Source organism: Siniperca chuatsi, linkage group LG6 (genome assembly GCF_020085105.1).
Source record: "Siniperca chuatsi isolate FFG_IHB_CAS linkage group LG6, ASM2008510v1, whole genome shotgun sequence".
In the NCBI taxonomy this organism is placed as follows: domain Eukaryota; kingdom Metazoa; phylum Chordata; class Actinopteri; order Centrarchiformes; family Sinipercidae; genus Siniperca; species Siniperca chuatsi.
In genome coordinates, this window is record NC_058047.1 from 3,306,570 (window position 1) to 3,321,068 (window position 14,499).

Genomic DNA, 14,499 nt, shown 5'->3' on the forward strand with positions numbered 1-14,499 from the left:
ACATGATTAATAACTTTTTCCTTATTTTGACTAATTGCTGAACAGCTCTGATAGTCATCATCATCATCTTCCTACCTCTTTTCCTTCATCCTCCTCCTCTTCATCAGCTGTCTGATAGTGAGACGTCTCCTCTGAGTAGTAAATCTTATTACTGGTCAGGACAAAATAGTGTGGAGTCCACGTCTGTAAATCACACAAAAATACACTTCAGTAATACTACACACTACACTGACTGTATGTTTTATGCATGAGCACTTAAGAGACACGCACGTGGTCGATGGGGTCTTCAAGATAAAGGATGCCGTTCTTCAGAGAGTTGCTGATATCGTTCTCAGAGTAGCTGGCTGATGTCACCTCTTCATAAAGCGTGCCTTCCACCAGTTTCTTGTGCTGTGTGACACAGACGTAAAACACACTGATCTACACCAATGACAGCTTCGCAGTTTGCCTTTGTGACAACGTGGGAGCATTTTACTGTATACATGTACCGTGTTTGGACTTGTCACATGTCCAAAAAGCAAAAACAACACTTGTAAACCAACTGTCTCTCATCCACCAAGTTTTTAAGGAGGTCAGAGATCTTGCTCACTAACTTTAATTTGGGTCATTAGGGTGAGTGATGGTTGACTGTAGGCCACTTTACAGCCAAACTGGACAAGAGCTGCATCCTTATTCAGTGCCTAGCTCCTTTTAAAAGAGGTAGCCCCCAAAAGTGGGTCCTTTTGGAGGGCCTGAAACCTATGCTGAGCCTGCACCTCTTCTCCAGATGACATGGTCTAGCCCAGTGGTTCTCAAACTTACAGGTGCAACAAAGCACACTTCTCAGCACATCCAGCTTCAACAGTGATGATGGCTGCGGTCAGAGACCTGAAACTCTCAACCAGAGAGGGCAGAGATATTTATGAAATTTTTGTGTTGAGAAATCTGTCCCTTTCAAATGTGAGTCTGTTGGCCTTTTGTGGCATATTCAGTCTCATACAGCTGACTTTGAATGAAACATAGGTGTGTGTTTGCCTGCGTACCTTGATGAGGATCTTCCGGCGGAGCTGGTAGGGTGAGGGAAGCTCCTCTGCGTTGTTGTCGACTGGCTTGGTGAGCAGCAGATCTCCAAACACCTTCTTAAAGTGCGTTGCCATATTCCTCTGTTGGACCACACTGCAGTGGTCCTCGATGGACAAGATCACAGGATACCTGCACAAACACAACAGCAGGTAGGTGAACTCGTGTTAATCTCTGTAAGAGGTAAGAAATCTCTTTCAAATCTGCAAGTTGTTTCTAAACATCAGCAACGATGATGGGAGTGTTGTTTCACCTTGGTGTTGGTACACAGTTTACATGTCAGCAGACAACCAGGTAACATGAATACCAATATATTGTTTACTTTGATAGTATTGAGAAATGTTAATAGGGTTTGTCAGGTCACACCTGCAGTCGTTACTTTATCAATCATTAAACACTACATCAAACGGACAGAATAACAGTATATTAATTTAAAATAAATGATTTGACTTTAAAAACCAAACCAGAAGGGCTGATGCTTGCTGACATCAAGCTTGAAACCGATGAAGAGAATGTCCCCATAATCCACTTACTCAGATGTGACGAAGGCATGTTCTTTGATGGTGTGCAGCACATCCAGGAATTTGATCTTGGAGGTTAAAGTGTGTCCGTGGTAGATGATCGGCAGGTCGTCAGGTCCATCCCAGCAGTCCACTAATATCAGAACACAGAAACAGATTTAGGTACAAACCTATACTGAATCTTTAGTTCTCTGAACAGAGGCCTTCAGCTGTGCATACCCTGACTGTAAAGACCAGACCAAAACACAAATCTGAACACAAAACAACACTGCCATTCCATATGTGACCATGTGTGAGTGCTGCAGAAGACAAAGCAGCAAAATATCCTCAACTTCACAGTAACAAGCCTGGTGGATTGCTGCTTAAAGCCACCATTTCATTCTCTTTTGGGTCCAAATCAAATGTTGGAGACTCTTACGTTCAATGCAGCGGCAGCCCATCCTCAGGCAGCGGGCGTAGGCTTCTAGAGATGATTCACTGGAAAACTGGTCACCTGTCAGGTAGCTGAGAGAACAAGAATGAGAGCAGTGGATAATTCGCTCTTACTGAGAGAGTTCATTCAGGGGCTGCAACTAATAACCAATAGTTTCCACTATTGATTAAAGAGGAAATATCTGACCAATTCTATTAATCATTTTTTTCAATAAAATAAAAAGTGAAAAATTGCTCACAAAGTTGCCCGCCCCAGTTAAATCACTTATTTAGTCTAAACAACTATAAAACACCCAAACATGCTATTTATAAAACAAAGAAAACCAGCAAATCCTCATTTGAAAAGCTGGAATCAGAGACATTTTTGCTTGATTTAATGGCTTAAAATGATACTCGATTCAGTCAAAATCGGTGTTTGTTAATTTTGTTCATTAGTTGGTTAATTGTTTCAGCTTTACATTCAATATTAACATAATATGTTTAACAAATTTAAAAAAAAAACTGTCTTAGCAGGAAGTCTTTCATACATTCTGCTACATGCAGCTAGCTCTTTTTGGCTTAAATGTTTAAGCTAACTGCTAATAAAACCATGCGTCATTTATATTTCTAGATGTTTAACACACATACATCATGTAATTAAGACAGATTTGGAGTTTGACAGATTTATTGAGCTAGCTAGGCTAGCAGCTTCCAGTTTTTCTGTTAGACTATGCTAAACAAAGCTAAGCTAGGCTGAGCAATACATCAATATTGGACACATGAAATTGTGAAATAGTTTCATAGGCCTTAATAAGACAGCAAATAAGTATATTTTACTAAATGTGGAGTGTTTAAATCACAGATTTGACACTTAATTACAATTATTTCCCTAAAGCTCCTTTCAATACAGTAACTCTTACACAGAATGGGGATGCCTGAGACGAGCTTTACGTGAGGGTCGGTGTGTCTGTATGGGGGTCTAAGATATGAACATTTAGGAACATTTGAAACACATGTTGAGACCTACGTGTTGTGTGAGGAGGAGATCCAATACTGAGACAGCGGCCTTTTCATGTCATCAGGAACAACGGGTGAAAGTCGAGGGTCATGAACAGAATTTTCTTTGGAGAACAGGAATGTCAGGAACTAGAAACATAAAGTAACATGATTGTAAAAATAAAAAATCTCCACAGTTTATTTCACTTTTTATGCACATTTGTGTGTCTTTGTAGTGTTTCACCTCATCAAGTTGTAGCATCGGCTCAGGATGCGGTCCACCCCTCATGTACCCCATGAGGAACTCTCTGACACGACTCAGATCTGACGCCCAGGAGTCCTGAGACAGAGCCGGATAAAGAAGTGAGCACAAGGCAATTTTTAGAGAACATTTCTGTGTTGTGCTGACAGCCTGAATTTGCTCAGTACCTTCTGGTCCATCTGTAAAAACCTCTGGAAGTCGTAGAGGGAGATCTGACAAAGCTCTGGTCTGTCGACATTCCTGAAAACAAAAATTTTCAAGATGTCAGACAGCAGGAGTGAAAGTTAAAGAAAAGTTCAACTAATGAGAGAGGAGAAACGACAACTAACCCGGCAACTAACCTATTACTCTTACCTATGCCAATTCTAATTACTGTATGCCATTTTTTAAGGTTAATGTCCCATAACGTTAAGAAACATGTTTCGCATCCCGAGCCAAGAATTCTTTTTTTAAAGTACTATTAAAATGGCAAAAACGCATGGAAATGTTTCACTTTCCTGAAAGCCAAAAGCTTCCTTGGGACACTGATAACTGTGTGTTTTTAAGAGAAACTGGTAGAAGGACAACAGCGAAGACAAGGAAGTGGACACTGAGGAAGAGGTGGAGGGACTCACCGCAGGGGGAAGGAGAGTTCCAGCTGCTCAATAATCTGGGAACAAAAGGGGAGGAACCAGGTGATGGACAGGTAGGGGGAGCCAGGTGAAGCATAAATAGTAAAGGACAAAGTGAGCGTGGTGTGGTACGAGTGCAGAAATGCTCAAATACAGTACTGACGTGCAATTCTGATGTAGGCCCTGCCCAAACTTTACTTTTAGTGGGTGACTTTAAACTTTTCCTCAGCTACGTTTCAGAGGGAAATCACTGCGACCTGATGGCTACTGGTTGCGTTGCAGATTCAGACTGCACAATAAACATGAGACAAGATCCTAAAATATTGCTGACTACAAATCTTGTATCTCCACAATAAATTCTGATGTGCTGGGTAAAAAAAAACAAAAAACCCTGTATCTCCAATTTGGGGATTATATTTAATCATTTATTTAAAAGGACCATTTTGATGAGGTTTTATCATTTTTACTACAAATCATGTGTACTTAATACATGCTATTTTGTATTAGATTTTTTTGATGTATTTTTACATTAATTTCTTTACAATATGCTAATATTAGCAGACTCTTGAAACTTGCTTGAGTTGTGTAAATCCAGCAGTGAACATCAAGTCTGCATTACTGTTTGTCAAAGTTACATTATTATGCTTGGTAATGCAGTTTAATGGCAGATTGAGTTGCACTGTCAAGTCTGCTCTGCAAAGAAAATGCAACTTTGACAGAAATGAATGCGGCCGTGATGTTCACTCTGAGGGATCAGACAACTCTAACAATGTTCTGTCTGAATCAAAAATTACAAAGCATGCTTTTGAAAATGGTAAGCAAAATGTAAAGTGTACATGATTTGTAATTAAGGAACTCAAACTTGCAAGTAACACCAGTATATGGCCCTTTAACACAGATTGGGACAATCTTCAAAATGAGTGCTGACACTGTGACACTTGAAAATTCTGAAAGCATGCCTTATTTGTAATGGATTATTCTTCCATCGTGACATAATTACTTTTATTTAAGTAAAGGATTTGAGTACTTCTTCCACAGCTGTGTGAGTGTATGCGTTTGTGTGCAAATCCAAAAGTGACACTCACACTCTTCTGTGCATCAAACATCAGTGTTCTGTAGAGCTGTGCGAAGTTGGGGTACGACAGATCGCTCCTGGCCTCCACCTCCTGTGTAAACCGGGAGGATTTGAATTAGTGTGACACAAAACAGCGCTGTGGTCAAGTCAGAACATCCAGGAGAGCCATTCAAAGAGGTATAGGGGCTGTAGGAGGAAAAACAAAGACATTAAAATTAATGGAGCGGACCTATCAGACTGATTCTCTCTGACCTGTAGCTTGTCTTTGAGAAAGCGCATGTTGGGGACTCTGTAGTTGACCTGAGGCAGCAGAGCTTTCACATCCTTCACTGTGATGCTGAAAAAGAAACGAGAGGAAAGGTACATCAGAAACATTACACGCATTTCTATCTGACCACACTGTTTTTAGGATTGTCCAGTCTACTTCAAACAATAGTTGAATTGCACCTTTATGTGCCTCTCATAAAAGACCCGGTGATTTTGTGTTTTCACCAGGAGATGGCGCTGTATGGTTTGAAGAGCTAAATGTCAACGTCAGGATTCTACATTTCCAGGCCAAGAGTGAGGACTCCTGTAAAGTTTTCATTGTTTAGGCTTGGAGGGGATGGCTAGAAGGGGACATGTCATGTCCTGGACATAGAGGTAAAGCTGGGTACAGATTTATACACTTTCACTCTCCTCTGTCTCATCGCTTAAAGGGTAAGGCTGGCATTATTCTATCTTTTAGTTACTGTCAAAAAATATCATGGAAAGACCAACAATGTTTCTGACTTTCCTACCCTGTCTGTCTCGCAGCTCCAAGCCCATTCGTTCCCACTGAAGACGTAAAACACTAATATATATCTTTTTTTTTTTTTTTTAATCCTTCATTTCCTAAAACAGCCAGTCACTGTAGTTTCTAACAAACGTTACTCAAACAGAAGGCAAATGGCAATTTGTTAAGGGCTAATTTCAGTGGCGGATTAATACACTTTTGGTGCTCTAGTGAGTATTTCCAACAGCAGGATGGTGTATGTGGTATTAAAAAAAATTGACTGCTCATGCTAATGCAGGTACATATCACCCAGTGCAACAGTGTCATGGGTGTGTTTTTAATATTTTTTGCAGCAATGCAGCTATATGGAACAAAGGAATAAGATATCAGACTTTGCAAACAGACAAAACTTGTTAGTAGAGCAATTGTTGGTTTTGCTCTTTCAGTGGAATTTGTGGCCAATACAAAAAATAGACAGCATATCAGCGTAAGACTGTCTAATAAGCCTTAAAATGTAATAATCCTTTTAAACGATAAACCTTTTGACGGATGATACTTTGCTTTATTCAGGTATTTGATTGGTTTTACATTTCTAACGTTTCTTTACATTAGTGAAATCATGACAGTACTCCAAATTGCTTTTTCATATCACACACTCTTCAACAGCAGATGGAGTTTTCCCAGTTGTGATGGAATTGCAGATATTCAAATTTCTGTTTTTTTTTCTGAGCACATTCTCGTTTATGTCGGCTTAAAAGTTTGTTTCCAAGGTGAAGAATGAACCTTTAAAAAGGTTCAGTGTGTAGGATTTAATGGCATCTAGCGGCGTAATTGTAGTTCGCAACCATTTGAATACCGCTCGTCTCACCCTCTCCTTCCAAGCGTGTAGGAGAAACTACGGTGGCCGCCAAACTCGCAAAAAAACGCAAATGGCCCTCTCTAGAGCCAGTGATTGGTTTGTCCGTTCTGGGCTACTGTAGAAACACGGCTCATTCTAAGGTAATGAAAACACAACGATTCTTATTTTCAGGTGATTATACACTAATGAAAACATACTTATAACTATTATATTCCATTTCTGCCAACAGCTCCTCCTAAATGTTACATACCGGACCTTTAAGCTTTACTTTTAAGCCAACATGGAGTCTTTAAAATGCTCAGAAAAAAATGGAAATTTGAACAATTCCATGACAACCGGGCGAACTCCTTCTGCTGATGAACATCATGTGATATGAGGAAAAGCTCCAGAACAGCTAATAAATGGACCTTGTGGTGAGATTTGAGATTGTTTTGTCAAGTGTTAAGCTTGTTTTTTAGAGAGTATATTTGCACATAAGTTGTTGCAGTTATTTCTGTGGAGTTGCTGAAGTCTTTACCTCTACATCTTTTCTTTTTTTTTTTCTAGGACAAACAGCATATGGATAATCGCTTTTACTGATTGACAAAACACATGCAACCATCAATCGTTAGTAACAGAATGAGGAAGGAAGCGAGAAAAGCAGGTAGAAAAAGAAATAAATCCAGGTCAATTCTCCGAGGCAGGGAGGATCTTTTGGGGTCAATGACCGCTGTTGCTTCCAGGTCTGATTCTCTCCACCCACTTCCCTCTGTCTAGCTACTGTTACTGTTACTGTTACTATTTTCACAGGAGACAGGAAGTTGCCCTCTCCCAGCCCAACGCATCACTTCCTGCTGCTTATCAGGCGGTGGCAGGCTTGTCCTGGAGCGGCTTCTACCCAAACAGAAGCCTGGACTTATTAATGCGAGCACGAGTGAGAAAAAGACAGAAAGGGTCTGTGTGATATGTGGAGCCTCGGGGTGTGGATGTGTGTGTCAGGCTGTGGAGGTTAAGGTCAGGACAGATCCCTGACAGGGGTGTAACACGCTCTTTGATGACATCTGGATCTGGTTTCACCTTCACGTTCCACCGGCTGTGACAGACCGGCCAACAGCATCCATCACAGGCTGCTGTAAAAGCTACGATTAGGTGTTGACGTGTTTGTGGTGAGTCACCCACCTGCCCTCATGGTTCCTGTCCATCGCTTCAAACTGTTTCCTCAGCCACCTACAGATGGAGGGATGGAGAAAGAAAATCACTCTTTCAGTCTCATGTTATTACAAGAATCAAAGCCGAACTAAAATTAAAAATTGAAATCACACACGTGTCCTGGAGAAAATGCATGTGATTGCTGACAGCTGAAATGCATTGCACTGCATTGCTGGAAACTGAAATACAAATTAATTTTGTTAAGAAATCACTACATATATTCTCAGTGTTTGTTATGAATTTGTAATTACCAAAATAACACCCCCATACATTAATATTCTCTAGTAGGCGTTAATTTTTGGGTCCAACTGACAATGTCGGTACTGTAGTTTTCACACGGCACATATGCAGTTTACAATGATAATAAATTCTTTGTAATCTTTTAAAGAATGCGTCTTTGATTTCAGACAGAGGTAGACAACTGTTGAATTCAACGGCTAAAATGAAGACTCGCAAGATTTAATCAGCAATAGCTAGCTAATTAAGCTAATGTTAGCTCCATGGATTGGTTGACAACGCCATCTTCAGCTGACTTTTTTAATGTTTTCAGGTGACTCTGTGTAAAATGAGGATCTTAAAAAAAGGCACTTTATGGCTACATACATGATAACATGCTAGAAGACGTGAAAATAAAGAAACAAATTAAAGACTGTTATTTTGCCTAACATAACCCTGTTTGAATGCTCAGCTTACATATTTCATATATTTTCCAATGGTTTGTTTTCACATTTAATGGTAAAAGAGTAAAGTCTTTCAGGATGAGGACTAACCAGCTGTTTAGCAAATGTAACACTATCTCGGGTAACATCAGCTGGGGTTGCTGGATTTTAAACTTCTCCAAGTACGAGAGCAGGACAGAGCTGAACACGTTAGCTTAAACTCTGATAGCATCCAGGACTGGATTCCACACAGTGGGGAAATACTACAGCGTATATTCTAGTCTGGTCATTTGCCATCACCACGCCTGAACCCATAAACCAAAGACCGCTCACACTAGCTAGACAACCTCCTTTCTATAATGCAGGATGAACACTGAATGTGCAGGAGCTGCCAATGACTCAGCAGGTGTTGAAATAACATGAACAAAAAGTATCGTCTGGTGGGAACCAGATCAAACCTTAGCAAGCTAGGCTAACTAGCTTCCACTTTCCAAATGGACTAAAAACCTAATAGCCTGATGGGTCCTCCCAAATGCTGAATGTTGTACAGACAGCTTGAATAACTAATAGTTGATATAGCTAATCCTATATTCAATTAAATTTTATTTATATAGCGCCAATTCATAACAGAAGTTATCTCACTGCACTTTTCCTATAGAGCAGGTCTAGACCAAACTCTTTATAATGAGTACTCTATATGGGCTTGATGAAAAAGGAGAAAACAACACCTTGTGTCAATGTTTATATACGATTATGACGTTCTCCAGAGAGTAGCGGCAACACTAAAGCTGACAGGACGTCAGTTAACCACTGCCATGGTAAACACCCACCAAGAGGCTTGAAGCTTAATTTCCATAAACGTCCATAAATATTGTTATCCTATTTTCTAAAATGGAAAAATAATATGCACAATAGCTGAAGTATCATTATAGTTTATATTTCCCTTACACGAAAAGTGAGGAGAGCTCAAATTTCAGTTCGACTTTAAGCAACAAGTTGTAGGTAGATACTGAGTTTGAACTGGGGCCTGTCTGTATTTGTCAAACATAGTGGGGGAATAAAAAAAAACACATTCAGCTGATGAATCTACTCCCCAAACAGTTTACACAACTGCCGTAAACAGACAAAATTAGCAATTTCATTTCCTCTGACCGTTTCCAAACATATACCGTTCACATTATGTCAACAACAAAACTCTCCTACAAATCCTCACAACCTCTCTCTGTTCTCCTGTTCACACCACAGAAGCCAAAACTGCCTCCGCACATTCTTCTGGAGTAAATATTTTCATCCCAAAACAAATATTTGTCCTCTCCTCCCACCAGCACCTCCCTTCCCCATCCAGGTTGCTTCTTCTTTTGATGCAGCCAGATATCACTTTATCACACATACAGGGGGTGTAGGAAAGTGTTAAGTACTTTACAATCACACAAATAAATATTTCACTGATTCATTGTTAATGACTTAGACCATAAAACTAATCGCACTACTAACCACATTTCTAACTTTGATATTATGAACTGAAAGGTCCATGTCAGGTTTTCAGTGATGAGGAAAAAGACAATGTCTTATCTCCATAAGAGGATGTAGAGTGTATTCAGATGAGGACAATTTAAGGAAATCTCTCTTTTCAAATTCAAAACATTCAGTAGTGGTCAATAACGCGTCTTGTGCTTTGACCAACAGTCCAAAACTCAAAGATCCTCTGTTTACAATCATAGAAGACTGAAAAAACAGCCTTACTCATGTTGGAGTAACTGTAACTAGTGATTTTTAGCTTTTTTTAATTTTTTTTTTATAAAGAAATTACTTAGTCGGTTATCACAATTGCTCCCAATTAATTTTCTGTTGATTCTACTCGAATAAATCGACTAATTGTTTCAGTATTAGGAGCAAGCTACAAACTATTCAGAGCCCACTGCAGTGAGTTTTTGATACTCATCAGATAAGACTGTCAGTGGATATTCTTTCAAGTCATTTTCGGACAAGTGCATGAATACATACGAGTCTTACACATCAACACACACCTGTCAATCTGTTGTGGTGCGGGCGCTCTCTGAGTGTCACTCATCAGCCAGTTGAGACCAGTGATCCACATGTTGACCTCCTCCTCGCTGAAGGCTGCAGAGACACAAAGTAAGATGACACAAGGAAGAAAAGTCTGACTTTGGCGACTCCTAATCCTTCAAATTTCCAGAGTGTAAGTTTAGGGAACAAGCAGCTAAAATAAATCTTTATTTAAAAGCTTATTTAAAGGCTAAGTCCAATTTACTGGAGTCTTGTTTTTGTACTTTTGTCCATTACTTTTTTATGAGTTATGATAACATTAAACTCACCGAAGTAATAAATGAGATCTGGAAACACAGAGACATCAATACAACAAGGTCAGACAGGGCAGAAATACAAGCAGGGAAAACCAACAGGGAGTGCACCTGAAATGACTAATAATCCCTCATCCCACAGGAAAACTGTGTGACACACAACGGCAAGTACAATAGGTCAAATTTAGTCTTGTCTGTAAACTGTGATGGATCTTTCAAACAAACGGTTTGGGTAATAATTGATTGTGTGACTGCTCGTTTTACTTGATCCACAAGAGTGATGTTACTGTGTTCCAAGATCTCAGAAATTAGCTCGACTGCGTGTTATTACTGAGCGAAATGATGGCCAAAACTACGAACATCAGACTCAAGGTGTAATACACCAAATTTGTTCTTTAAATAAACTTTTTTTAAAAAGCATCTTTTTAAATGAGTGCACAAAGCAACTCATAGACTGCACCAGTTCTCACCATGATTTTTCTACAAACAAAAACATATAACTTGAAATATGTTCTGAGAAAGTGACAGACAGAGAGACACAGAATGACAGACGACAAAAGATCAACAGATTCAAAATTAGATTAGCGGATAAGATATTTCTCAAATGCAATAGGGATGTAGTGTGACCTTTAACCTCTAGTACTGCGGTAGACAGGACTGTGAAGAGAATCTCCACACAAACAGTAACTGTGAAAATACATTGGGAATCACCAGTACACACACACACACAAACACTATATACACACTGACCAGCCACGCTCAGAGTCCTGAGGCGAAACTCCAGCCCGTAGAGCACGATGAAGCAGTGGGCGGAGTCCAGTTTACGAGCCTCCTCCGGGTAGCGCTCAAAATCACGGGAGCCCTTCCCCAACCGCAGCTCCCGGATCTCTCGTATATCGACTGGAGGAGGGAGGAAGGAAGGAAAGAAAGGGAGGAAGGATAGTGTTCCATGAACATAAATATGCACAACCATAAATCACAGTTTGGCACGTTGTTCGTTTCCCTGCCAAACACACAGAAATCTGCTGCAACAAATGTACTGTGTGCGAGTCCAGAGAGCGCAAAAACAGACACACAAACATTTCAGCTGTCCGTGGCAGGATGCTCCAAAAGTCTGCAGAAGTTTTTACCAGCAGCCAAACAAACACTCTTTCCTTAACTTTTCCTTCACATTTATTAGGAGAATATATATATATATATATATATATATATATATACTTAGGCATAGTGGTGCTTTGTGCTAAATCCTAACAACAGCATGCTAACATGGTCACAATTACAATGCTAATATGCTGATGTTTAGCAGGTATAATGTTTACCATGTTCATCATCTTACTTATCATGCTAACATTTGCTAATTAGCTCTAAATACATAGCCTCAATGGGAATGTCAGTAGTTTAGCAGGTGTTTGGTCAGAAACCAAAGTGTTGGACAAACCGTGTTGCCGGATTGGACTGACAAAAAGTAGTCCAATCAGAGCCTGGAACCCACCCAATCGTCATAAAAAGTAGCCCTATTTATATATTTGGTTTTGTCAGTCACCAGATATCAGTCATTGCATGTCGAGTCGAGCCTACTGAACTCAGTGCCCTATCTGTCTCAATCGTACTACTCGAAGCTGTTGTTGTTGGAAACCACCCAAATGGTACAAAAGTAGCCCAAATTATCACAGCCTGCCCAACAAAAAAAAAAAAAAAATCTAAAAAGGAGCTCAATTGTGCGGAAAATCGCCCAATTTGGCAAATCGGAGTCATTAAAATCAGATATTAAGGAACTCCAAGTTTATATAAAGAAGTATGTATACAAGTTATAGGATGATAAAAGCATTGTTACTTTTTTTAAAGGGATATTTGTCTGATTGATAAAGTTTTGCATTTCCAGCAGAAATCCAGCTCTATTTTTGCTTCATCATTTTGGTAACCCCTGTTTTTCTTCTTACTGTAAAAACTGAGATATCATTAAAAAAAGGTTCAAATCCCCATTTGTGGTCATTGAAAGCTTACATTGCACCAGAAGGGTTAACAGAGTGGCCAAGTCAGGCGACTGACCGCAGAGTATGACGTAAACTCTGGACTCTACTTTGACACTTGCAGCAGTCGACACACCCACAAAGAAAACCTCGGCTTATTGACATAGCAGATGTCTTGTGCAAACACACATGAACACACGTACTCATAGATGCTCTGGCATTCCACACCAAACACAATCAAACTGAGTGTCATTCTTGTAAGCCTGGATGCTATTTTCCACCACAGAGAAACTTCAGCCAAATGAAAGCAGGAATAAAGTAGAGAGAATAGACTTTTTCCCCTTTTGATATCAAAACTTCCCACTAGGACGAAGTTATCTGCCCATCAGGTAGACAACAGGGGACACAGAGGAAAGAACAATCCAAGCCTGTTGCTAGTCCTTATCTGGCCAAAGCGAGCTGTCCTCAGCAGGTTGTATATAATCCTGAATCAAACAGCCGAGAGGAGAAATCTGGTTCCTATCCGAGCCTCCTGCATGTGGAGATGACAGGGAGCACGTTTGGCATGAGATTAAGAGAGAGGTCCATTATCCTCAGATGGAAATGTGTCCATGCTTTACTGAGAGGGCGGTTCAGAGCTGGAACAAGCAGAAGCACACATAACTGAATCGGAGTTCTTACCCACAGATGACCTGCGCATTTTTAAGCTTTTAAAAAAAGTTAAATTCTGCAACAATTCCCACAAACACAGTACATTCCTGTTTCACAGCACAATAACTGACTGATTCATTACAGGATGAGTCTACTGGTATTCTATATTTTTCTTATAGTCAACAAATTCCAATAATCTACTAACAAGTATTGTGTGTGTGTGTGTGTGTATCACAGCCTGATATATCTTTTTCCTCCGTGCAATGGAGCGCCGTTGTTGCCCAAAAACTATTAAAAACACATCAGTGAGCCACACTGTTGCACTGGGTGACATGTTCCTTCATTTCCATGAACACACATTTGGTGCTCTAGTGAGTATTTGGGGCAGCGGGACGGTGTATGTGGGATTGAGGCAAAATAAACTACATCAATCCGCCACTGAAAATAGTCCCCAACAAATGCACCATTTCCTCCTGTTTGAGTGACGTTTATTAAAAGCTCCAGTGACCGGCTGTTTTAGGAAATTACTGAGCCTTTTTTTTAAAGATGAAACTATTTATTCATAACGTGTTTTGACAGATTTAAGTCTTCAATAGGAACCAATGGGCTTGAGGTTAAGAGCCACAGACAGGGTGGGGACAAAGTATTGAGAGAAGGACTAACACATTGTTGGTTTTAGTCTTTCCATGGCAATAAGAAAAACATAAAATAACACCAGCCTCATTCTTTAATTCATTAGAAAAACTCCTCCAATGGCCCGTTTGACCACTAACCTTCTGGAAAAGCTGCAGAGCATCTGGACCAAAATCCATCCAACTTAACTGCAGATGACTTGCTAACTTCTGCTTTTAGCTTATTACAAAGTGAGAAACCTGTGATCCTTTATCAATAACTTTATTAAGATTTGCAACTATAAGGTTGGTGATTTATTTGAAAGTTAGACCTGTATTAATTACTTACTAACATTTGTAGCAGCATGTAAATGGTCATTAAATGGTCCGTTGGACGTCTTCCGGATGGCTTAAAGAGCTAGTTAGGAGAACGAAAACTGTGTCCTGCTGGAGGAGGATAAATAAAAGCCAGAGAGATTTTTCACAACCTGGCAACCCAAAAGTTGTTCTTATTAATGGCTTATAACTGATCTATTAGGCTTTGATAAATT

At 39.9% G+C, this 14,499-nt stretch overlaps 1 protein-coding gene and 1 long non-coding RNA gene across 4 annotated transcripts in view; one reads left to right on the forward strand and one right to left on the reverse strand.

The window, feature by feature from the left end:
- The window catches only part of LOC122878068 (1-phosphatidylinositol 4,5-bisphosphate phosphodiesterase gamma-1-like), a 36,385-nt gene that overhangs the window by 12,942 nt on the left and 8,944 nt on the right, over window positions 1-14,499 (reverse strand). The window contains exons 2-15 of the mRNA XM_044200394.1: window positions 11,467-11,616; window positions 10,423-10,516; window positions 7,707-7,754; window positions 5,188-5,272; window positions 4,946-5,026; window positions 3,864-3,898; window positions 3,417-3,489; window positions 3,232-3,327; window positions 3,019-3,137; window positions 1,999-2,084; window positions 1,593-1,713; window positions 1,023-1,191; window positions 271-390; window positions 76-183 (exon numbers count right to left, since the gene is read on the reverse strand). Of these exons, the coding sequence (XP_044056329.1) occupies window positions 76-183; window positions 271-390; window positions 1,023-1,191; window positions 1,593-1,713; window positions 1,999-2,084; window positions 3,019-3,137; window positions 3,232-3,327; window positions 3,417-3,489; window positions 3,864-3,898; window positions 4,946-5,026; window positions 5,188-5,272; window positions 7,707-7,754; window positions 10,423-10,516; window positions 11,467-11,616 (1,385 nt within the window). The remainder of the gene's footprint in view (window positions 1-75; window positions 184-270; window positions 391-1,022; window positions 1,192-1,592; window positions 1,714-1,998; window positions 2,085-3,018; window positions 3,138-3,231; window positions 3,328-3,416; window positions 3,490-3,863; window positions 3,899-4,945; window positions 5,027-5,187; window positions 5,273-7,706; window positions 7,755-10,422; window positions 10,517-11,466; window positions 11,617-14,499) is intronic.
- On the forward strand, window positions 1,080-7,638 carry LOC122878075. Of its 3 annotated transcripts, none has more exons than XR_006378396.1 (5): window positions 1,080-1,211; window positions 3,224-3,350; window positions 3,796-3,934; window positions 5,431-5,577; window positions 7,095-7,638. It is a non-coding gene; the product is annotated as an uncharacterized LOC122878075 (long non-coding RNA). The 3 variants fall into 3 exon arrangements; XR_006378397.1 differs by having other exon boundaries at window positions 5,431-5,496; XR_006378398.1 differs by lacking the exon at window positions 5,431-5,577.